We start from the raw sequence: 25,097 nt of genomic DNA, 5'->3' as shown, positions 1-25,097 counted from the left end.
TTCATCAGTGCTGTGCTCTGTGCATGTAGACATAGATATGGACACATGTGCATGCTATTAGTGTACATGTCGACATATACTGATCCTTTTTTAGCTGAACCATTTAAAAGTTGGCTACAGACATCATTTACATTTTACTTCAGCGCACATCCCCTAAGAACAGGAACACTTTATACACACACGTGAGTATCACAATTTTACAATACTGTTAGCTGATATACATCCAGATCCTAATTGCTCCAACATCAATTATGTCCTTTACAGTGGCTTTAAAAAAAAATCACTTTGGGGGCTGGAGAGATGGCTCAGCGGTTAAGAGCATGGCCTGCTCTTCCAAAGGTCCTGAGTTCAATTCCCAGCAACCACATGGTGGCTCACAACCATCTGTAATGAGGTCTGGTGCCCTCTTCTGGCCTGCAGGCATACACGCAGGCAGAATATTGTATACATAATAAATAAATATTTAAAAAAAAATCACTTTGAAAAAAAAAATAAATCACTTTGTTTTATTTTATGTGTATTGGTGTGAGGGTGTCAGATCCCCTGGAACTGGAATTATAGTTGTGAGTTACCAAGAAGGTGCTGGGAATTGAGCCTGGGTCCTCTGGAAGAGCAGTCAGTGCTCTTAATTGCTGAGCCATCTCTCCAACTCCAATGCCTCTCTTTTTAAAATTATTTTTATGATTTTTATGTACACTGCTGCTTTGCCTGTATGCATGTCTGTTCGAGGGTGTCAGATCTTAGAGTTACAAACAGATGTGAGCTGCCAAGTGGGTGCTGGAACTTGAACCTAGGTTCTCTGGAAGAGCAGTCTGTGCTCTTATTCACTGAGCTATCTCTCCAGCCTGGGCTTCTCTTATTTTCCCAACTGTATTTGGTTGCCATGTTTTGGTATTGGCTTTTTTTTGGGGGGGTGTTTGTTTTAAATATTTGTTTATTTATTTATTTGTTTTGTACTGTATGCCTGCAGGCCAGGAGAGGGTGCCAGATCTCATTACAGATGGTTGTGAGCTATCATGTGGTCGCTGGGAATTGAACTCAGGACCTCTGGAAGAGCAGCCAGTGCTCTTAACTGCTGAGCCATCTCCCCAGCCCTAATTTGTGTTTTTTGTTTGTTCTCCTTTGAATCAGGGTCTCATTAGCTTTGAGCTCTCTATGGACAATAGCAGAACCTCTGATTCACTTCCCTAATGCAAACATCATAGGTACCACACTACTCCTGTCTTTGGTCTTTGTCTCCCTCTCCCCTCTGTTTTGTGAAACAAGTTCTCTCTATATAACTCTGGCTGTCCTGGAACTTGATTTATAAACCAGGCTGCTCTTGAACTCACAGAGATTTACCTCTCTCTGCCTGCTGAGTGCATGGACCTAGAGGCACGTATCGCCATGTATGGCCAATTTTATCTTTTAATATTGATATTTGAAAAGTCCAGGCTAGTTGTATATCAACATGTAAGTAATATTGAAATATCTTATTATTTCTTCATAGTTAGGTTCAGATTAAACATTTACATTTTTTCTACTTGCACAATCTTGATGCTGAGGGTGTTTTTTATATTGCAATGTCTTTACCCCCTCTCTGTAGATTTTGTTGTTGTTCGCTTGTTTTTGTCTTTGTTTTTTGAAACAAGGTCTTGAGCTGCACTTGAACTCCCTGTATGGTCCAGGCTGGCACCAAACTCATGGCACTCCTGCCTCTCCACAGGCATGCATCACTTCACCCTGCTCTCGGTGCAAATATGAGAAAGCCTTCAGGTCTTCTAAGCTTGGAGAGCTACATTCTTCTCAGTACCAGCTCCCCAAGACTGGGAAATGTTTGCTCGAAGGATCCTGGGAGCCACGAGATAAACCACACCCTCGATCTTGACAGAGTTCATTGACAGGAGCAGCTGCTGCTGGTCTCGGGGCTTCCTTCTGGACAACCAGGGCAGAGGTGAACACTTCTTGGGGATTTCAGGTGCTCGGTGGCCAGCCGACTCTTCCGAGATGGGTCACCTGAGGCCACAGCCACTCTCTGCTGATGCAGCTGCAAGGGAAGCAGGAAGGTTGGGTAAGGAGGCAGTGCTAGTGAGGTCCTGCTGCAGGGAAGGAGTGGCCAAGGGGACAAAGGTGCCACGACAGAGGGACTAGAGCAGCACTGAGAGCAAAGAGAAACTTTAAATGAGAATAAAACAAGAAAAACAGACTGAAGGAGATAGACAGGAGGCAGACACATAGATAGGAAAGCAGGGCAGAGACATAGAGCGTCGGGCCCAGAGAGGACAGAGTGCAAGTGTGTCCTCAATTACCTCCTGTGTCCTTGGCTTCAGCAACTGGACAGTGAGTGAAGACAGTTGTGGATTGGGTTTTTGTTTGTTTTGGTTTTGGTTTTTTGAGACAGAGTTTCACTGTGTAGCCCTGGCTGTCCTGGAACCCAGTGTGTAGCCCAGGCTGGCTTTGAACTCACAGAATTATACCTGCCTCTACCTCCCAAGTGCTGGGATTAAAGGCAGCACTAGCTACCCACCACACAAGGATGTGACAGTTTAAGTTTTATGTATGAGTGCCCTGCATGAATACCTGCATGCCTGAAGGGGGCACCAGATCCCATTATAGAAGGTTGTGAGTCACCATGTAGTTGCTGGGAACTGAACTGGAAGACCAGCCAGTGTTCTTAACTGCTGAGCCACCTCTCCAGTCTGACAGTTGTGTTTATACTGGTGAGTCCAGGAAGGCACAAGGGCTTCCCCCTGGGGCTGTTGGGGTCACCTGTTCAGTCTGTACTTTTCCAAACAGAGAACTTTTTCCTTTCTGCCCCAGAAGCTTGGCTCTGGGCCAGATGTTTCCTCCTGAACTCAGCACATCTCTGCTTTTCGTGGGGTGGTCAACAAAGGGGAACAGTCTCCTTGTGACACATGCGGGGTGAAAAGAAGGAGCAAGGGAGGGAGACAGCAAAAGAGAGGCTTGAGGACAGGGAGAACACTAAAAATAGCCTTCCTTCTGCGTGGGGAGGCATCCAGAATCCTGGGAAGGCGGCTGGCAGGGTGACCTCTGCTAAGGATACCAGGCCAGCACTTATGAGAGAAAGGACAAGCGTGTGGGGAATCTGAAAGCTTGGTAGAGCCAAACCTCCACAGTTCTGCTAGGGCCAGACTCCGCCTGAAGCTCATGAGGACAGCTGCATAGAGGAAGTTGGTGCAGAGGGGACTTTCTGGTAATAATGTGTAATGCGTGTGCTTTTCTCTGGCAGGAAGTAAGGGCAACTCCAAACGCTGAGTCAGGCCCTTCCGGGACCACAGTGACAGAGCCCTTTTCTGCCCTCAACCAAAAGAACCCCCAAGCCCACCCCCACCCCTGCTTCTCACTGAGGAGGTGGAGGGGCGACCGGGGACTAGACAGGACATCCTGAAGACTCTCCAGCCATTCTCGCTGTTCCTTCTCACTGGGGCAGGTGAAGATGAACTTCCGCTCTGGAGTGATGACAGTGAGTCCAACCTTCCAGCGATTCCCTCGGATGCCCCTGGGCAGGTCTTCGCATACTTCATACCCCTGCTCATTGCTTCCCAGGAAAACCTGGCCCTGCTCGAAAGCATCCTGAAAATGGAAGGCACGTGGTTATCCAGCCCTGCCAGGCCCAAGGTCAAGCTTGGTAAAGAGACGTGTGCCGCCATTGCCAGGTGTGACTTCAAATTAAAACCTCAAGGATATTGCATACTAGTCTGCTGAAAACACTAACACGCAGAGACTAGACCAGGCACTGGGAACTCAAAGGCTGGGTTCTCGCTTTGCTTTAGGCATTGGGGATTGAGCACAGAGTCTCAAAACAATAAACAAGTCCTCTACTGCTGAGCTTAATCCCCGCCCTTTATTTCTTTTTAATTTTTAATTTTGAGTATCTCTAAGTTACACAGGTTGGCCTTGAATTTATTCTGAAGTCCAGGAAGTCTTTGAATTTGCAATCCAACTGTCTCAGCCTCCCCTGTGACTGGGATTACAGGCTGGTGCCCCAGCCCCAACTCAAGTGGTTTACATGTTAACAACTTATATACTCATCACGGCCCCTTCTGAGCAAGGCATTAATGCTAAGCCAATATTTTGGTCAGAAGGGAAATGCAGCATAGCAAGCTAAGTCATACCCTGCCCAGGCATGGCTCTACACTGGCAGGGCTGAGACTGGAGCCCAGACTCCAGGCAAACTGGTTCCTGAGCCCACAACCCTAACCGCTCTACTCCGGACCTCCAGGTTACAAGGGAGTGGTTGGTTCCACCTTACCTTAAGCACAGTTGCCAGCACTGGGGATCCTGAACAGAGCTGAGTGAGAATCTGGGGTACAGGCTTTCCTGTTACAGGTTCCCCTGTCCTGGGATTCTGAGAGCCTGCCTTTCTGTATATTCTGAGATCAGCACAAGCCCCTCTGGCTGGGGACATGCTAAGGAGGGAAGCAGGGATGGCTCTTACCAGAGGGTTCTTATAATACAGTAGCCTCCTCTCCAAGGGATCCAGAGCAAACCATCTTTTCTTGAAGGGTTCTCTGTGCTGCAAAAGGAGGAACCTCTTTACCAGACTTGGCTAAGCCAGTCACAGAGGTCAGGGCCAGCTCAGAGAAGAGGTCATTGCACTGTTTCTGCAGCCTGATTTCTGCAACCAGACACTGGGAGTGTCTCCCTGGGGCCAGTTCCTAGGCATGCATACCCTCCCCAGCTGATGACTTTAGAGCAGGGCTGAGATTGGAGTCCAGCCAAACTGGTTCTAGGGTCCACACGTCTGAACACCTCCTCAGACTCTGGGTTGTTTGTTTGTTTGTTTGTTTGTTTGTTTGTTTGTTTTGAGACAGGGTCTCACTGTGTAGTGCTGGCTGGTCTGGAACTTGCAGGGATTCCCCCAACTTCTGCCTCAGGAGTGCTGGAATAACAGGAGCCAGCACCTGCTCAGACTCTGAGGGCTCAGCCCAGCCCCTCTCTGCCCTCACCTCTTCTCTCCCCCTTGCTTTGTTCCCCACTGCTAGGTGCTGCCTATGAGTGAAGGGGTACTTCCCTCTTTCTCGGACTGCGACAAAGAAGTCTCAGAAAAAGGAAGCCAGAGAAGTCAGAAAGTGCAGCCTAGGTCAGGGGAGAGAAAGGCCTGAGGCGAAAGCCAGGGACCGTGCCTGTGTGCCTGGTTTCTGAGGGAAGGAGCCTGTACACCACATTTCCAACTCCAGAGGATTTCTTTCTTTCTTTCTTTCTTTCTTTCTTTCTTTCTTTCTTTCTTTCTTTCTTTCTTTCTATCTTTCTCTTTCTTCTTTTCGTTTTTCTTTTCTTTTTTTTTTTTTGAGACAAGGTTTCTCTGTATTGTCTTATTGTCTTGACTGTCTTGGACCTCATTCTGTAGATCATGCTGGCCTTGAACTCAGAGATCTACCTGCCTTGCTGGGATTACAGGCACCACCTGGCTCCTAAGGTTTTCTTTTACACTGTCCCCCAACACCTTTCAGGGTCCTCCTAACAGTCATCCTGTAACACATTATGATTGTATTTTTACATTGAACCCGACCTTCCACATGCTAAGCAAGCCTTGAGCTACACACCTCACCCCTACCTCACCTTATTATTTTTTTTATTTTGAGATGGGAGGGGGTGCTCACTAAACGTGCAGACTGACATTGACTTTGTTATGTAGGCCAAGCTAGCTTGCATTCTTCTGCCTCAGCCTAAGAATCTGGGTTTGTACAACCCTTCTCTGGCTCACAGGAAACCCCAGGCTCCTCCCCTCAGGGGCAGCTCCTCTTCCTCCTTAGATAGGAGAGATAATAGCAAAAGCACAGGCCCTGGTGAGGAGGAAGAGACAGGATACAGGGTCATGTTTTTTTTTTCAGGCTGTCTCCCTTGCTCTGTCTTGGTGGACGTCTAGCGCTCAGAGCTGTCTCTCTAGGGGATTCCTACTCAGCACTGCTTTCCCAGGGTTAGCTGAAGTCTAATGGTGACAGAGGAAAGACACTGATGAAGACGATAAAGTGGTACCCGAGGGGAAGAAACCGCGGGAGCAATGTGGGCTTCACACAGCAGCCAGCTCCTGGTCCCTACTCCGTCCCTCAGCACAGAGATACTGGCATTCTTCCTCTTCCTCTCTCTTCAGCCCTCCTTCCCGCTCCCGTCCATGCTTGTCTGATTTATTGGTGGTTGGGATAGGACCACGTTAAATAATCCAGAAAATTTACCTTTGGACCGGTCTTCTCCATGAAGCCTTGTTTGAGGTAGTTCCTGGTGAGGAGAGGCACGAGCTGCAGGGAGAGACAAGGCTGACTCCCTAGTCAGAGCCAGGAGAAGTTTGGAGTGGAGAAGGGAGTGTGCTCATGGCTGATGGATCATATTTGGAGTGTGTGCTGGGTGTAGTGCAAATATTTCAACAAAGCCAGTGCACGGGCCCTGATTCATCTGTAGTTTTCCAGCATGGTGCAGTCATGACTTAAGTACTTCATTCATCCCAAATTATAGATCCAGGCAAGGCTGTCAAGAGACTCACTTGGGCGGTGGTGGCGCACGCCTTTAATCCCAGCACTCGGGAGGCAGAGGCAGGCGGATCTCTGTGAGTTCGAGACCAGCCTGGTCTACAGAGCTAGTTCCAGGACAGGCTCCAAAACCACAGAGAAACCCTGTCTCGAAAAACCAAAAAAAAAAAAAAAGAGACTCACTTGTCGACAGGCATGGTGGCGAATGCCTTTGATACCAGGACTTGGGAGGCAGAGAGGCAGGCAGATCTCTGAATTTGAGGCCTGCCTGGTCTACAGAGTGAGTTCCAAGATAGCCAGGGCTACATAGAAAAACCTTATCTCAAACAACCAAACAGAAGAAGAGCAGAAGGAGGGGAAACCCACCTGCTTGCTGTAGCAGGCTCAGGGTACAATCCCCGACCCCCCCCCCCCCCCGTAGTAGATTTTATCAGCCTCAACAAACTCACTAAGAAACTAGGCCATAGAGATGTGAGTGGAGACTCTGTGGAAGTCACGTGACTGCTAACATACAGAGGTGGGATCACACTCAGGGTTGACAGACAGCAGGCCTATGTACCAACACATGATGCTACCAAAATGTAAAGATAGCAGAACCCTTTGACCAGACGCCCCACCGTGCCAGCTGAGACCTGGTCACAGAATATGACACAGGCCAGGAAGAGGCGATGCCAGGGTGGACAAATAGAGAAAACTCTGGATTGGGCATTAGGAGACCAGAATGTTAGCACCATAGCCTTGACCAGCTGCTACCTTGGTAAGGCTTCTGTCTCCATTTCCTGATCTCCACCAGCCCTCACAGCCCGCTTTCCTATGCTCAGAGAAGTTCCCAGAGATTGACCATGACTTCCTGTGCTTCCTGGAAGTAGGGAAAGGAGAACCAGACAAATCTAGGACTTCAAATGGCAACCTAGATGCCCAGAACAGCAGCAGGATCCCTGGAGTTACAGGGGCAAAGCTGAGGAAGCAAGAGAGAAGTTGTGGCCCACAATGAAAATCTACACTAGACTACTCCATTTCTCCTCAGACATAGTCTATAGGATTTATTCTCAAGCCCCCCGTGTTCTGTATTCTGAATTTGAGCCAGCTCAGGGCTAGTCGAGGTCGAGGGGAGGAAGAGAAACAAGGGAAGCCACATGTTGGCTGGAGTTCCCTTCAGGACTCTTTCCTGTACTTCAGACACTGGCTCAGTGGCATGGGGCCAGGGTGACATGACGGATGGCACCCCGAAGCTTAGGGGTGATGTCGCATGACGGATGGCACCCCGAAGCTTAGGGGTGATGTCGCATGACGGATGGCACCCCGAAGCTTAGGGGTGATGTCGCTTGCTGGGCAGCACACTGGGCTCTCTGACTCCAGGGACATTTTGTGTACTTTTATCATTTCCTCCCTCCGTTCCTCCTTTCTTTCCTTCTCCCACCCCCGACACGTTTCCTGTGTATCCCAAGCTGGCCTGACTTTGAGCTCACTGTGTGGCCCAGGCTGGCCTCAAACCTTCAACAATCCTCCCACCTCAGCATCCAGAGTGATGGGATTATAGGCCACCAAGCCTAGCTTTTCTCCCTTGTGCTGAGAAGGGGACTCGGATTCTAACACAAACTAGACAAGCGCTTTACTATTGACCCACACGGCATTTCAGATGAAACCATTACAACCCTGCAAAAAAACATTGGTTTCCAGCCCAAATTCTTAAGCCTGGGTACCACCCCTAAACATAGGGAAGACAAGAAAGAGGGGCAGGCAGGGCAGGGACGGTAAAGACTGATGAAGGGAACATGGAGGACACTGGTCAAAGACTAACTTTCTCCACACAGTTTAGCAAACATGGAAAGCCAGGCCGGATTAAACAAGGTTGAGCACTTGCTCCGTCCCCTCCCCTCTGCTGGGTCAGCTGCGGTCAGCACTCTGGACTTCACTGAGCCTGCAGCAGCCAGCTTGGGGAAGGGGGGGCTGACTAAGCACAGCAACTTCAACTTTGAGCCCTGACCCCTAGCCTTGCTGAAACTGTGTCTAGGGAACTTCTCAATGGGTACATCACTGGGCCTGAAGCCGACCCTATCCCGGGAACTCAGCTCCCTGTAAACCCTGGGAACTGAGGAACATTTAGACTTTCAATGAAGGTCTAACAGATGAGACTAAGAAACTCCAGGATCAGGCTGAGGAGATGGTACCAAGGGTAAAATGTTTGCCATGCAAGCCTGAGGACCCAACTTTGAGCAACAGCATCCACCAAAAAATCTGAGCATGGTTGTGAGTGTGGTAATCTCAGCACTGGGGTGGACACAGATAGGAGGGTCCTTTGGTCACTCTGGCCAGCCAGCCTAGCCTGATGGGAGAACTCAAGCCAATGAAGAGAGATTGTCTCAAGAAAATAAAAGTGGGTGGTAGCTAAGGAGTGACACATGAGGCTGACTTCCGGCTTACACATACGCACACATACATAAACACACACACATACATACATAAGCACACACACAAAACCCCCAGGATTAAGGCTAAGATGGCTTAGTGCACACACAGAATAAATAAACATACGTCAAAACTTGAAAAAGAAAGAAAGGAAAGGAAAGGAAAAAAACCCAAGGAAAAGAAAGTTCAGGATTTCAGGTGTGGCGAATGGACTTGTAATATCAGTATTTGGGAGGTAGAGGTTAGGAGTTCAAGATCATTCTTAGTTACATGATTAGTTCTGGGCCAGCCTTGGTTAGAAAAGATTCTGTCCAAAAGAAAGACAGAGAGACAGACAGACAGACAGACAGACAGACAGACAGATCCAAGGATCAGCATGGTACCTTTGTCCCTTTCACTTAAACAACAATCCTTTTAATGGGAAGCTTAAATATCCTCAAAGCTGGCATAGTAGTAAGTGAACATCTTTGATCCCAGCACTCAGGAGGCAAAGGCAGGTAGATCTCTGTGAGTTCCAGGCCAGCCTGGTCTACAGAGTGAGTTCTAGGCCAGCCTGGGCTACACTGAGCCTGTGTCTCAAACAAACAACACTATCAAAAAAATAAAAAAATAAATAAAAAAAAAGCAAACCCACATGCTCAATTACAGAATTTCATAGGTAAAGGGAACCTCAAGGAGACCTGGGTCAAGGGTCAATCGCCATCTTTCTGAAAGAAAGGCCTGTGACCTGTAAGGGTCACATAGCATGTCAGGGACAGAGCATCCATGAGAGCCTAGGCCTCCTGGCTTAAAACATCATCCTCTGCTCATGTCATTCCAGCTTCCCAATCAGGAAATAGACAGAGGTCCCACTTGTCTAGGGACAATCAAAATGAACTTCTCAGCTTACTGCTACGCCAGCACAGGCAGATATAATCCTGTGATAAGGAGGGCCCCAATCTTCCCAAGGACAGGGCATCACAACACACAGTTGGGATAGCCAGGGAAGGGCCTGGTCCATTACTCATGTAACAGGAATGATCACCCAGCCCATTTGCCTGTTCTAAGTAATTACTATATAGCAAGAGCTATGAGCTGAAATGGGTCAAAAGCACTTTGTCTACAGTATGTAGGGCTCATCTGCACATTTTAGTGGGAGAGGTCTCCTTGGGCTTTATAAATAAGCCTAGTCTAGCCTCTGAGTATCTTAGGGGTCTGGAGACAGGAAGAAAAAAAGGGAAGGGATGAGAGACTCAGAAGCCAAGCCCACATTTAGCTCACCTCAGACTCCGGGAGATCAGGAAAGGCCAATTTTAGGTATTGCAGGCGGGCCGCACGGAGAGCATTGAACCAATCCACTATCTCCTGCCAGGAAAAATCCAAAGTACACACAGTGGTGAGACGGGTGGATGTGGGAGGACCCCGGTGGCAGGGCCAGAGGCAACACGGCTACAGCACACGCATGTGCCTTCAGCCAACATACACACCACACAGTCCCATTCAGAGACATCTGGAGAGGACGACGTCAGAGCCCAGGGGGCTGCCCTGAGCTGTCAGAAGTCACAGACAGGAAAAGCTCCCAGCCACGGAAAAAGGCCAGTGTGACCTGCACACATGGCTTAGTATACTTCCCAACGTTTCTGAGAATCACCTGGATTCCTATTAGGAGACTCATGGTGTGGAGTGGGCCTGAGACTATATCCCTTCACCCTTTGGTGCTGTGGGGACACACATACTTCTTTGGTCTTTGGGTGTGTGGGGGTTGCATATGGAGACATTCCTCCATCAGAGAGACTCAGGACCTGGGATGCACACAGGCCACAACTAGATGAACTTTTGTATTGCCACAGTGAGAGAATGCATCCCTCATGACCGTGGGGCAGCATCATCTCACGTGGAGATGGTCCAGGGCTTTCTCAGCTGCTCTCTGATCAGACATCCTTTCTCTTTCTTCAGTCTCGCCCAGGCTTTCACTTTACGGGTGTATGTGTGAGGGCCTACGTGTGCGCATGTGCCCCCAAGTGTGTGTGTGCTGTCTGCAGAGGATCGAAGAGAGCCTCGGAACCCTGTGACTGGAGCCACCATGTGAGCACTGGAAACTGAACTCAGGTCCTCTGCATGAACAGCAAGTGTTCTTAACTGCCGAGCCGTCTCTCCAGCCCCACTCTGCCCCTTTTTACAGTTTTTTTTTTTCCTGGTTTTTCAAGACAGGCTTTCTCTGTAGCTTTGGAGCCTGTCCTGAAACTAGCTCTTGTAGACCAGGCTGGCCTCGAACTCACAGAGATCCGCCTGCCTCTGCCTCTCGAGTGCTGGGACTAAGGGCATGTGCCGCCACCACCACCCGGTTCCTTTTTACAGTATTTAGGGACGCCCTTTACAACTAATGTCGATCTCCAGAGCCTTTTTTACTTTTTTGTTTGTTTGCTTTTGTTTTTTGAGATACAGTCATGTAGCCCAGGCTGGCCTCCTTAAACAGCTAAGTAGCTGAGGCTGGCCTTGAACTGTTGATTTTCCTGTTTCTTCCTCCCACGTACTGGGACTGCAGGTGTGTACTGCTGAATAGTACTGCCTAGGTAGCCCAGCTATGTTCCCAGTACTTAAAAGGTTCATCTCCCACATCCCCTCTGCCTTCCTCAGATCTCTGCTGCATTACAAGGTGAAACTAGACAAAAGCAAGCAGCAGCAACTGCAGCCTCAGCAGCTGCAGCAAGGAGGTCTCAGGGGCAGTTGAGTGAGCATGCGATGAACTGTGCAGTGGAGGCGGGAGCAGAGCCCAAAGGACTGGGCGCCATGCTGGAGAATGCAGAAACTACGTGAGCCATCTCACCTTCCCACTGTCATGATACACAAAGAGATTCCTGGTGTGGTCCTCTTTCCTGTAGGTGATCTGCAGACCGTGGGGATGTCCTATCTTCTCTGTCTGGAAGGTGGCATTCAAGTCCTTGATGTTGATGACTGCTTTGGGGGCTTTACCCTAGAAGAGAGAAAAGCAGTTCTCAAGATACTGATGGCAACGGGTGCCTTATGGTCGGTCACCTTTTTCAGAGCTTTAACACAGACAAGCCCCCAGTACATAGCCCTGGGTTGCTCTAGTAGCCAAAGGCACAGCTGTCCTACCAATAGCCTGTGCTCCTCCTCCTGCCCAGTCACTTTGGCTCCTCTGACCCGGAAGCGTCTAGGAAGCCTGCACTGTGGACTTTCACACGTTTCAGCCACAGAAACTTTGCTGGAGGAAATCCAGCACTGGCGTGAAATAAACAGCCAGGTAGGAGCAGTCGTGGGGGCTCCGAGCACCCATGACACACATTCTCTGCGCCTGTCCCTTGGACTCTGAAACGTGGTGGAGCACTAACTGATACCAAGGGATCCTGACCAGAGACACGATGTTTCCGAGCCCCTAGACCTGCAGGAGCCACACTGAACTATCTCTCTGGCCCACAGATTGTTTAGACACAATTTCAAATTCCATCCTTAGAATTTCCTCATGTCACCGGGCAGTGGTGACTTACGCCTTTAACCCCAGCACTCGGGAGGCAGAGGCAGGAGGATCTCTGTGAGTTTGAGGCCAGCCTGGTGTACAAGAGCTAGTTCCAGGACAGGCTTCCAAAGCTACAGAGAAACCCTGTCTCGAAAAAAAAAAAAAAAAAATTTCCTCATGTCAAGTGCTCACGAGCCAGCTCATGAGAACCAGACAGGGCATACACAGAATTACGTCATCACCAAGGAAAGTTCTACGAAATCTCTCTAGAGGGAAACTTGGTCATACTGTGTGTGACTGTGGGTACACATGTGCCACAGTACATGTGTGGAAGTCAGAGGACAAGAGTCAGTTCTTCCCTCCCACCCTCTGTTCCAGGATTTGAACTCAGACTGCCAGGCTTGTGGGGTGCGCCCTTTCACCCACTGAGTCATCTTCCTGGCCTGAGCGTGTTGTCTGACCTACAGTTTGCATCCAAGAATCTACCACAAGGAAGTAACTGCATGACTATGCAAACATACACTAAACGACGTTTGCTGTGGTATTGCAGAGGTAGGTCGCACACATCTTTAATCCCAAAACTTGGGAGGCAGAGGCATGAGGATCTCTGTGAGTTCGAGGACAGCCTGGTCTACAGAGCAAAGTTACAGAGTCCAAAGCTACACAGAGAAACCCTGTCCAGAAAAATAAACAAACAAACAAAAAAGAAAGAAAAAAGAAAAGAAACTCTTTATAGACAGGCAGTGGTGGCACATGCCTTTGGATGGGTCAAGGGACAGAAGAAGGCAGATCTCTGTGAGTTTGAGGCCAGTCTGAAGTGAGTTTCAGGACAGCTAAGGCTATATAGAGAAACCCTGTCTTGAGGGGGAAAAAAAGGTGGCATGGGCCTGGAGAGATGGCTTTGCAGTTAAGAGCACTGGCTGTTCTCCAGAGATCCTGAGTTCAAATCCCAGCACCCACATGGAGGATCACTGCTGTCTATAACTGTAGTCCCATGGGATCCAGTACTTTCAGGTGTCCAAATGTACATGCAAAAAACCCCACATATATACATAAATAAACAAATGCTTTTTTAAAAAGGATGAAAAAAGAAAGGAAAAAAAAGAAGTGTTGAAAAAACAAGTTGCCAGACCCTAAAACTGCAGGTCCTCACTTCTACTGGGAGGGCTAGCACTCTGCTCCTGAAACACACTCAGTCCCAGACTGCAGCACAGTAGCTGGCCTTCTAGCATTGCCTGTTCCTCTAGGAAAGCCACAGAGGAAACACACAGGCTGAATGCCTCAGTGCCGGCTGAAGAGCTCAGCCCTTACCCCTCCGCTTGCTCGGCTGCTTCTTCCCATTGACAGTGTTAGCACTTTTTGTTTTTCTGTTCTCTAATCTGGAATGCCCCGGGGTTCAGTATGGTAGCCAGCCTCCAAAGATATCCTCACCACTTCCTTCTTTCCCAGTAGGCCCCAGATGCTCTACTCAGAAAGATGTAAAATTGCATCCCTTTCGTTAAGCAATGTAAGTATGTGTGCCACATGCACGCCTGATGCCTGCAGAGTTTAGAGGAGGGTGTGAAATCCCTTAGAACTTGAGTTGCGGGTGGTTACGAGTCATGATGTGGGTGCTGAGATCCACACCAGTGTCCTCTGCAAGAGCAAGAGTGCTCTTATGTGCTGAGCCATTTTTCCAGCTCTTTTTTAGACAGGGGTTTTCTATACAACCCAGTCTATACAGGAACTCACTATGTAGATCAGGCTGTCTAGGAACTCATAGAGATCTACCTACCAGCTTCTGTTTCCAGGGGGCAAAGACTAAAGGCAAGCACCACCACATCCAGCAGCAATCACTTTGGCTTAGAAGCCAGCCTCAGATGGCAGTAGTGGCGCACGCCTTTAACTCCAGCACTTGGGAGGCAAAGGCAGGCGGATCTCTGTGAATTCCAGGCCAGCTTGGTCTACAAAGTGGGTTCCAGGACAGCCAGTGCTGTTACGTAGAGAAACCCTGTCTCAAAAAAAGCAATAAATAAATGAATATGAAAAAAAAGAAGAAGAAAGAAAGAAAACAGCCTTCATGCCATAAAGAAACTGAGCCAGCTGTACCAGGAAAGAGCTCGGTGACAGAGCGCTTGTCTAGAATGCACAAATCATGAGCCCAATCCCTAACATCACAAGGGGAAAAATAGAAGAGTAGGCAACCGTCTGGCCACAGGGGTTCTGGGGACCTGGGCAAACAAGAGAAAGCTCTGTTTTATTTAGTCTTATAATAGTTATTTAGTTTAGTGTTTTTTTTTTTTTTTTTTTTTTTTTTTTGAGACAGGGTTTCTCTAAACAACTCTGAAGTCCCCTGGATGTCCTAGGGACCAGTCTGGCCCCTAACTCACACACACCCACCTGTCACTCTGCCCAGCCTCATTTAAATGAGGAAATCACACATGCAAATATATCTCAATGAAAATTGTTTTCGGCCAGGCATAGTTATATACTCCTTTAATCCCAAGACTCATGAGGTAAACCTCAGCAGCTCTCAATGAGTCCAAGGCTATCCTGAACTACATATCAAATTCTGGGTTGTAAGGGCTGCATAGTGAGACTCTGTCTCACACAGAAAAAAAAAAGTAGAGAACAACAACAATGAAGTGGAGCAAGCTATGCGATTTCAAGTGACCAGAGTGTGGTTGTTGAGTAGACTGGACTGACAGTAGACAAGGAAAAGTACGAGAATGTCCTGCCAGCCAGGGCTGAAGTCCTCTGTAAGACAAGGGAATGTTCAGTATTGGCATAAGAACAGACAGGAGGATCAATGGAACCAAATAGGAGACCCGGATATCAATCTTCGAACACCTGATCTTTGATAAAGAAGCAAAAAATATCAAATGGAAAAAAGAAAGCATATTCAACAAGTGGTGCGGACATAACTGGATATCAACATGTAAAAAAAATGAAAATAGACCCATATCTATCACCATGCACAAAACTCAAGTTCAAATGGATCAAAGATCTCAACATAAAGCCAGCCACACTGAATCTTATAGAAGAGAAAGTGGGAAGTACACTTGAACGCATTGGCACAGGAAACCACTTCCTAAATATAACCCCAGCAGCACAGACACTGAGAGAAACCATTAATAAATGGGACCTCCTGAAACTGAAAAGCAAAGGGCACAGTCAACAAGACAAAATGACAGCCTACAGAATGGGAAAAGATCTTCACCAACCCCACATCAGACAGAGGTCTGATCTCTAAAATATACAAAGAACTCAAGAAATTGGACACCAAAAGATCACATAATCCAATAAAAAAATGGAGTACAGACCTAAACAGAGAACTCTCAACAGAGGAATCTAAAATGGCTGAAGGACACTTAAGGAAATGTTCAATATCCTTAGTCATCAGAGAAATGCAAATCAAAACAACTCTGAGATTCCATCTTACACCTGTCAGAATGGCCAAGATCAAAAACACTGATGACAACTTATGCTGGAGAGGATGAGGGGTACAGGGAACACTCCTGCATTGCTGGTGGGAGTGCAAGCTGGTACAACCCCTTTGGATGTCAGTGTGGTGATTTCTCATAAAATTAGGAAACAACCTTCCTCAAGACCCAGTAATACCATTTTGGGTATGTACCCAAAGGATGCTCAATCGTGCCACAAGGACATGTGCTCAATTATGTTCATAGCAGCTTTGTTTGTCATAGCCAGAACCTGGAAACAACTTAAATGTCCCTCGATTGAAGAATAGATAAGAAAAATGTGATACATTTACACAATGGAATACTACACAACAGAAAAAAATAACGACAGCTTGAATTTTGCAGGAAAATGGATGGAGCTAGAAAACATTATTTTGAGTGAGGTAACCCAGACGCAGAAAGACAATTATCACATGTACTCACTCATAGGTGGTTTTAAAACATAAAGCAAAGAAAGACAGCCTACAAACCACACTCCCCCAGAACTTAGACAACAATGCGGACACTAAGAGAGTCTTACATAGATCTAATCTACATGGGAAGTAGAAAGTAGAAAAAGACAAGATCTCCTGAGTAAATTGGGAGCATGGGGACCTTGGGGGAGGATTGAAGTGGGGAGGGGAGAGGCAGGGAAGGGAGCAAAAAAAAAATGTAGAGCTCAATAAATATCAATAAAAAAAAATTCTTAAATGTCAAAAAAAAAAAAAAAAAAAGACAAGGGATTGTCCACGAAGGCCTTGGCGAGCAGAGTGATCTTGAGGAAGCACAGGCAGCCTGGCCTCTTACCTCCTCTTTTGTGTAGTACTTCAGGAGGCCTTCTCTTGCCAGAAGGACAAACCTCCTTCTCAGGAACTGGGCATTGTCACGCCCCCGCTTCCACAGGAACCCTTCTCTGTCACCTGAGCCACCAAGGGCAAGAAGAAGTAAATCATGAAGTCAACATGAATAAGCTAAGGATTGCCTCAAGTTCCTGAGGGTAGGAAGAGCCCCCACCTGCCACTCAAATACGGCCAATCTAACTGGCCTATTTCAGGCGCAGGACACAGGGTCCTACCTGGGCCAACTTTATAGACTTTCAGTAGCCACCTACTGCACAAAACTTCTCTGTCTTGACTCTCCCTGAGGTCAACCGGCTTCACTGGAAGACAGGTGTGGCAGGGCCTGTAATCCCAGCATCTCGGCTGAGGAAGGAGAGTGGTTATGATTTCAATACCAGCCTTGGCCACACAGCTTTCCATAGCAAAGAAAGGACAAGATGTTGGAGAGACTGCTCAGCAGTTAAGAGCACTTGCTCTTGCAGAGGACCCAGGGCCCAGCACCCACATAACTGCTCACAACTACCCATAACTCCAGTTCCAGGGGATCAAACACTCTCTTCTGACCTCTGAGGGTACTAGTGTTGCATGTGGTGTGCACATATATTCAGGCCATACACATAAAAATGAAGTTAATTTATTTTTTCAAGACAGGGTTTCTCTGTGTAACAGCCCTGGCTATCCTGGAGCTCACTTTGTAGACCAGGCTGGCCTCAAACTCACAGAGATCTGCCTGCCTCTGCTTCCTGAGTGCTGGAATTAAAGATGTGTGTCACTACCACCCGACTTTTTCTTCTTTATCTTCTTTTTTTCTTTTCTTTTCTTTTTAATTTAGGGATGGCAGTTGTGGCTCATGACTTTAATCCCAGTACTTGGGAGGCAGAGACAGGTGGATCTCTAAATTTGAGGCCAGCCTGGTCTACAGAGTGAGTTCCAGGACAGCCAGGGCTACACAGAGAAACCCTGCCTCACAGAAAAAAAAGAGTATAAGAGTGACCCCTAGTTTGAGGACTAGTTTGCATCCTGGAAACCCTGGAAGCTTTGTTCTCAGGGCAGTGGCAGCTTGAGAATTCAAGTCAATGGAAATCGAAAACTGTCCTGGGTCTAGGGCCGCCAGTCAGGTTGTGCCCTGCATGAGTGCAAGTCTACCCCCACCTTTCATTTCTCTAGTGCTCATTAGAGCATAGACCTCAAAACATTAAACAAAAACCTTCAGCTGCTGAGATGACTCAGGGCTGAGAGCACTGGCTACTCTCCCAGAAGACCCAAGTTCAAATCCCAACAACCACACGGCTCACAACTGTCACAACTCCAGTCTCAGGGGATCCAAGGGGATCCAACACCCTGTCCTGGCCTCTGGGTGCATTGCACACACGTGGGGCACATACATGCATGCAGACAACATGGTAACTTTACCTGGGGCTGTGACGGCTTTCTCGTCAGCTATAAATTCCTGTCTTTCGTACTTAGCTCGAATCCATTGCTCCTTTAAAACCCTAAAAAGAGACCTCTTGGTCAGTTGTGTCTGATGCATTGTCTTCCCATTCCCACAGTGACTTTCCAAGACCCTTCAGTGGTGGGTGGGGACAGCCTCCCCTTCTCAGGATACCCAGAGGTTCTTGGCCTTAGGATAGTTAACATTGGTGCTGGATGATTCTCTGTAGTGGGAGTGGGTGGTTTATGAAATGTGTGGCAGTACCTCTAGCTTCAACCTCCTAGATTCCAGGCGCTTCTGCTCTCCAGATGTCACACCAGGGAAATTTGTCTTCTAGTGGGTTGAGAAGCTCTAGACTGTCCCTTAGTCCTCTAAGTCAATGATGAAGATATGACTCCCTAGACACTTACCCTGTACCCAGCACCCCCACCCCAACTCTCTGCTGTAGTGGCATTTCATTTGTATTTTAATAAATAAAGCTTGCTTGAGGACCAGAAAAGTAAAACAGTCACACTAGCCAGCCTTACAGACAAGGCAACAACGTCACACACCTTTAATCCCAGTAGCCAAGCTAGTTTGCCATAGAGGCCAGGCGGTGCATGCCTTTAATCCCAGTGGTATACACCTTTAGTTCCTGTCCTAGAGAGGATTATAAAAGGGGAGGAAACAGCTCTCATGTTCAGTCTCATTCTGAGATTCCTGGAGGCAGGATTGCCATTTTGGAGTGAGGTAGAGGTAAGAGCTTAGTAGCTGGCTGTTTTACTTTTCTGACCTTTAGGTTGAACCCCACTTTCTGTCTCTGAGTTTTTATTTTTTTTTATTATTATTTTTTTTGTTTTGTTTTTTTTTGAGACAGGGTTTCTCTGTGGTTTTGGAGCCTGTCCTGGAACTAGCTCTTGTAGACCAGGCTGGTCTCGAACTCACAGAGATCCGCCTATCTCTGCCTCCCGTCTGAGTTTTTATTAATCGTGCTTTACTCTTCTTGTAAACTTGAGCCAAAAATGTCCTGGACCTGCTGATGGACTCTGATTCCCCACACTGCCTAGAGTAGACTGACCCCGAGGTGTCTAAAGTAACTGAGGATGACTCTGAACTCATGATCTTCCTGCTCCTACCTCCCAAGTGCTGAGATTACAGGTGTGTGCCACCACACCATCTATATGTATCTTGGGGACCCAACTCAGGGATATAAACATGTTAGGCAGGCACTCTCCCAACTGGGCTACACCCCCAGACCAAATTACTGAACATTACCGAACATCTCTAAGCTTGGGAAATGAGCCAGCAATATACCTGCCTTCCCTAGTGCTGTTGGGGTGGGCAGCTGTCTGTAAAGAATTTAGCACCGTACTAAACACACAATAGGCTTTTGTCATGGTTGTTGAAGGTGATAGGGTCTTACTCTATAGGCTGGCCAGCAACTCACAGAGATCTGCCTGCTTCTGTTTCCAGATAGCTAAGGTGTGCTTCACAACACCAGGCTCACAGCAGGTTCTGTTTTGTTTTTCTTTTCCTTTTTTTTCTTTTTTTTTTTTTCAAGACATGGTTTCTCTGTGTAGCCCTGGCTGTCCTGGAACTAGCTGTGTAGACCAGGCTGGCCTTGAACTCACAGAAATCCTCCTCTGTCTGCCTCCCAAGTGCTGGGATTAAGGGCGAGTGCCACCACTACTCAGCCCACAGTAGGTTCTTAATGCTAATGTCAACCAAATGTTATTCTTGGCTGCAGTAAAACTGGGCAGCTGAGAACAAACTTATTTTCAGTTTGTACCTTCTTATCTTTTCCAGGTACGTGTTTCAAAGGTTAGCTGACCAAATGCCCTGGGACCAGGAGTGACCTGGAGCTGTGCATCTGGCCTAAACAGGTCACTTGGAACTCTGGGTTGCCCTGGCCTTTCGGGGTCAAAGGGATCAAAAGAGACGGACCAGAGGGCTATGCTGGGTAAAGCAGCATGAACCTGCAAGTGGATTTCCTGGTAAAAGTCTGGCTGAGGAAGATGGAGGGACAAGCGTCACATGAATAAGAAAGACGGGGTCATACTGGAGCCCCTGGTGTGGTTCTTCCATCTCCCCTTCTTTTCCTTGTTTTAGAACTGGAGGAAAGCAGCCACTAACAGGGATTAAAATACAAAGATGTAGCCGGCGGTGGTGGTGGCGCCGCACCCCTTTAATCCCAGCGCTTGGGAGGCAGAGGCAGGTGGAACTCTGTGAGTTCGAGGCCAGTCTGGTCTACAGAGTGAATTACAGGATGAGCTCCAAAGCTACACAGAGAAACCCTGTCTCGAAAAAATAAAAATGAAGGGACAGCTGTAGGAGTCATGATTAACAATGCTGGAGGGGACAGGGTAGAAAGACCACGTAAGAGATGCTATCCAGGGGCTCGGAGCAAAGGCTGAGCGGTGGCAAATGAGGCAAGCTTGGAGAGGCTCTTTCAAATGATGGCCAACATAGCCCTCAGAGGCACGAGGGACCTGGTATCACTGTAAGGCTGACACTAAGAAATGCATTAACACTACAATGCTAGCTGACAGGGGAGATGCTTAACAAATGATGTCATTTAATCTACATTTTTTTTTTTTTTTTTTTTTGGTTTTTCGAGACAGGGTTTCTCTGTGGCTTTGGAGCCTGTCCTGGAACTAGCTCTGTAGACCAGGCTGGTCTCGAACTCACAGAGATCCTCCTGCCTCTGCCTCCCAAGTGCTGGGATTAAAGGCGTGCGCCACCATCGCCCGGCTCTACATTTTGTTGGTTTTGTTGTCTACACTTTTGAAGAGGGACCTGCACTACATGCAGTAGGACATCCAAGGGGCTTGGTGGCTTGGCCAGCTTCTTATAGCTGGGTAGCAGTAGTGTTGGGGCCGCGGACCTGAGGCCTTCTGTCTATAAAGATATGCTTCCCGCCGGGCGGTGGTGACGCACGCCTTTAATCCCAGCACTCGGGAGGCAGAGGCAGGCGGATCTCTGTGAGTTCGAGACCAGCCTGGTCTACAAGAGCTAGTTCCAGGACAGGCTCCAAAACCACAGAGAAACCCTGTCTCGAAAAACCAAAAAAAAAAAAAAAACCAAAAAAAAACCCCACACACCTTTGATCCCAGCCTTCGGGAGGCAGAGGCAGGTGGATCTCAGTGAGTTCGAGGCCAGCCTGGTCTACAAGAGCTAGTTCCAGGACAGGCTCCAAAGCTACAGAGAAACCCTGTCTTGAAAAACCAAAAAAAAAAAAAAAAAAAAGCTTTCCTGCCTTTCCACATGGTACAAGCTGCCCTCGGGTCACGTGACTGCAAAGCTACAGAACCACCCATTCTAGTCGTGCATTTGTGCAAGGCCCGAAAGCACCACGCTGAGACTCAGCGGTTCAAATGCTACTTTCCAGTCATGCCTGCACGAGACCGTGTCTACCCAGAGGAATCCCTTTCCTGAGTCCACAGGACGCTACCTGACAGCCCCGAAAGAAGTCAGCCTTTTAGAGGTTTGGGGTCACTAGGGTCTACGGTCCTCCTCAGCCCTCACCTTTACAACCCTCCTGTCATACTGCTTTTTCCTAATGTCATGCTATGATCTCGTGGTACCAGATAATCCACACCCAAGTCTGTGCTCCTTCACACCCATCACGTCCTGACTCTCAAACAGAGGGTAACAGTCACACTCGCTGAGAATGTTTGACAACAGCTCCACAAATATTAACGGCTTTTGTTTTGTTTGAGGCGGAGCCTCAGGTAGCCCAAGCTGTCTTCCAACTCACTGTAGCTGAGGCTGACCTTCAATTCCTGACCCTACCTTCAATTCGACCACCACACCTGGTTGAATCCAGGATTTCTGTGTGCCCTCTGTGATGACACCAAATTTATCCCTGAAAGAACCTTCCAACCAGGTCACAGGAGAACTCACCTCAGACAAAGGTACCGGGAACAGAGAAGGGCTGGGAAGACCCTCCCCAGATGCTAGGGAGTCCCTCACTTACAAGCAGTCGCTGGCCTGAGGGACATAGTAGAAAGCTGGGACTCTGGCTTCAAATTTGGCTTTCACATTGAGATTCCCATTGAGGGTCATGAACTGCAAGACAAGAGCAAATTGACGTAGTTGTAGAACTTGGAAAAAATATGTGGAATGAAACCATGGTCTACCCAGAAGATGGTGGTGGCTGGGCATGGTGCTGCACACACCTTCCATCCCAGCAGAGACAGGTAGATTTCTGTGAGTTCGAGGACAGCCTGTTCTGCATAGTGAATTCCAAGGCAACTAGGGCTATGTAGAGAGACCCTGTTTCAAAAAATAAAAATCAAAAGTAAAAAGCCTGTGGTTTTCACAGGCCAGAAGAACCTGCCTCTAAGGTGGCATCTCACCAGTCATGGAAAACCTCAGTTTGTTCTAACATGGGGGACTGATAACCATGGCTTATATAGAAACAGCTCTTTACAGTTCACACACGATAGTTTACTGGGTCCTCTCAACCATTTAAACACTGCTATTCTTTTTTAAAGAGGGCACTGAGCTCAGAGAGGTTAGGTGGCTTGCTCAAGGCAGCACGGCTCGTTAATACAAAGTGATGATGTCAACCCGTTTCTGCTGGGTCCCAAAGCTCATGTTCTTTCCCTCCCTCTTTCCACAGACAACCAAGCTTCCCCCCAGCCCAGTCCTTAAAGTCTACAGGAGTCTGGGCTAGTTGGAGCAAGGAAGTGGCTGCCAGCTCCACAGAATACCCCTGTCGTCTGAGACTCAGAGTGGGCATTCTGTCCAGTGATATGCTGATGTGTCAGTGGACAGGGACATAGCTGGGGTAAGGGCAAGAACAGCAGGTTTGTAAATTCTATCTCTGGACACCGTGAGCACTATCCCCCTCCCTGGGAGCTCTGGGGCTATGGCATAAGCAGGTATTGCCTGTGGACCCCCGCTGAGCATGAGAGACTCTGGGGAGTTCACCTGTCCCAGTGAAGACATTACAGGGGAGTTCGAAGGCAAACCTGTGGGCATGTGGGCTGGCTGGCAGAGTCCCTGTGTTTCCCCAGCACAGAATGGAAGCCTTGGCTAGACAGCCAGTCTGCCTCGTAGTGTGTGCTCCTCCCCGTCAAGGACTTTAGAGTCACATCTGTGTGGACTGGATAGTGACAGGCACAGTCCAGATCCTGCCATAGAATAGGAATGCCCAAGGATGTTACCTGCTTCCCCAGTGGCCCTGAGCCCCTCAGCTCACCAGCCTGGTGGAGACCTGTCTCTCCTCAGAGGGCTCCTCCATGCTAACTGGGCAGGCAAGCAGAGTGGGCTGGGGAGGCGTGAAGGACCGTGGGCTATGAAACAGGACATCTCTGTCCTCAGTTCCTGGCTCCCATGAAAGACAGCAACTGTTGATTCATTTAGTGTCTGTGCTGAACCTGCATTTTATTCTTTTCTTCCCCCACCCCCAGTTTTACAAGACAGGGTTTCTTGTGTAGCCCTGACTGTCCTGGAACTCTTTTTGTAGACCAGGCTGGCCTCAAACTCACAGAGATGCGCCTGCCTGTGCTTCTCAAATGCTGGGATCAAAGGCCGGCCCACCATCCTTACAGCAGCCAGTGAGAGGGTGGTGCATGTCCATAACACGGGTGTGGAAATAGAATCCATAGCTGAGTTAAGGAATTAGCCCTAGGGCTAGAGAGATGGCTCAGCAGTTAAGAACACTTATTGGTCTTGCAGAAGACCTGAATTCAATTCCCAGCGCCACTATGACTGCTCACAACGGCTTGTAACTCCAATTCCAGGGGATCTGTTATCTTCTTCTGAACTCTGTGGGCTCCTGCATATATGTGGTGCACACACATACACTTAGGTACACACATATCTTTAAACACACACACACACACATACTTAAAGGCACTCCTTAGGGCCTCGTTCCTTGTAAGAGGAGCAAGTGATTAGCTAGGATTTGAACTCAGGGCCTTCGTCTAAGCCACCACCTTCTAGTCTGTTTCCTCTCATTAGTCATTGCACCTCTCTAGGCTCCGTTTCCTCCTCTGAGGACTAGGAGGAACACCTGTGTCCCGCCTCCTCTCGCCACGCCCAACTCCAAGAATCTGCCTACGTGCGCGTCATTCTACCTCCACCATACTGTCGTCCCAGAAGTCCAGTCGCACGGATTTAACTTTGCTGACGTCTGGGAAGTTGCGGTGGACGCCAGAGCAGTGAAGACAGATGAAAATCCCCAGCTTGTAAGAGGCCCAATCAGGATCTGCGGGGTGGAAGGGCAGGATCTCCGCTGAGCCGAGGCAGGACTGGGCTGAGGTGCAGGGACAGGCTGGGCCGGACTGTTAGGATTCTGGTTCGGAGGCCAGCTCCGCCCACGCCGGTAATCTTTTCATTTTTGGTCCCCAACCTTGGACAACTGAGATAACATCATAAACCGTGCTTAGCCCACCCTTTGGCACAGCGACACCGAGGAGACCTCGAAAGGAGGAACCGAGAAGAAGGGGCAAGTGAGGGACCCGCTCGGAGGCTCAGGACTGGGAGCCGCATCAGCATCCTCAGGGTCAACGCGCCGCAGTGAAGGGTCGCGGGGGCCCAGGAGGCATCGGAGGTGAGGACCTCAGGGTCCAAGGGCGCTGGAAGAGCCCAGGGTCGGAGATGATGTCTAGGGTGGTAGGATGCCCGGTGGGAAAGCGAGAGGGACCCGGGGCATGGTCCGCATCTGGTGCGAAGTGAGCACTGAGGTCCCGGGCTTCGGGAGCAGGGAGACGGAGAACCGTCGGGGCCGCCGGAGACGCTCCAGCGAGAAGGACTGAGGTCCCAGGCGAGGGACGAGTCTGGGTCGCGCTTGGATGGGCTCTTAGAGAAGGGGCCGGCGAGCCAGGGGCTAGGGCCATGCCTGGCTGCACCTGCCCCGCAAGCCGTGCCCTTACCCGCGGCCCCGCAGTCGGCGCAGTGCGTGTTGCCGGTGCCCGCAGTTTGCAGCAGCTCCAGCAGCCGTTTCTTGTTGCGCTCGCGGTCGCCCATGGCCAGACCGGAGGTCTCAGCAGGGCTTAGCTGCGCCGCCTCCGCGCTTCCCGCTCCTGGAAGTCCATGGTCCTGTCTTTGCCCAGCTCGGGAGAA

At 48.8% G+C, this 25,097-nt stretch overlaps 1 protein-coding gene across 1 annotated transcript; it reads right to left on the bottom strand.

Moving 5' to 3' along the window:
- Positions 1-467: 467 nt before the first annotated feature.
- On the bottom strand, positions 468-25,097 carry Adap2 (ArfGAP with dual PH domains 2). Its single transcript, XM_057774646.1, has 11 exons — positions 24,908-25,097; positions 24,110-24,240; positions 22,000-22,091; positions 18,026-18,105; positions 16,581-16,693; positions 11,683-11,829; positions 10,137-10,220; positions 6,177-6,239; positions 4,439-4,516; positions 3,345-3,573; positions 468-2,026 (listed from the first exon to the last, which is right to left on the bottom strand). Exons 1-11 carry the CDS (start codon positions 24,999-25,001, stop codon positions 1,992-1,994), a joined length of 1,146 nt encoding a protein of 381 aa, XP_057630629.1. The 5' UTR covers positions 25,002-25,097; the 3' UTR covers positions 468-1,991.

This window comes from Chionomys nivalis, chromosome 7 (genome assembly GCF_950005125.1).
Source record: "Chionomys nivalis chromosome 7, mChiNiv1.1, whole genome shotgun sequence".
NCBI lineage: Eukaryota > Metazoa > Chordata > Mammalia > Rodentia > Cricetidae > Chionomys > Chionomys nivalis.
Note: the sequence above shows the minus strand (reverse complement) of the source record. Positions and strands in the feature narration are given on the sequence as shown.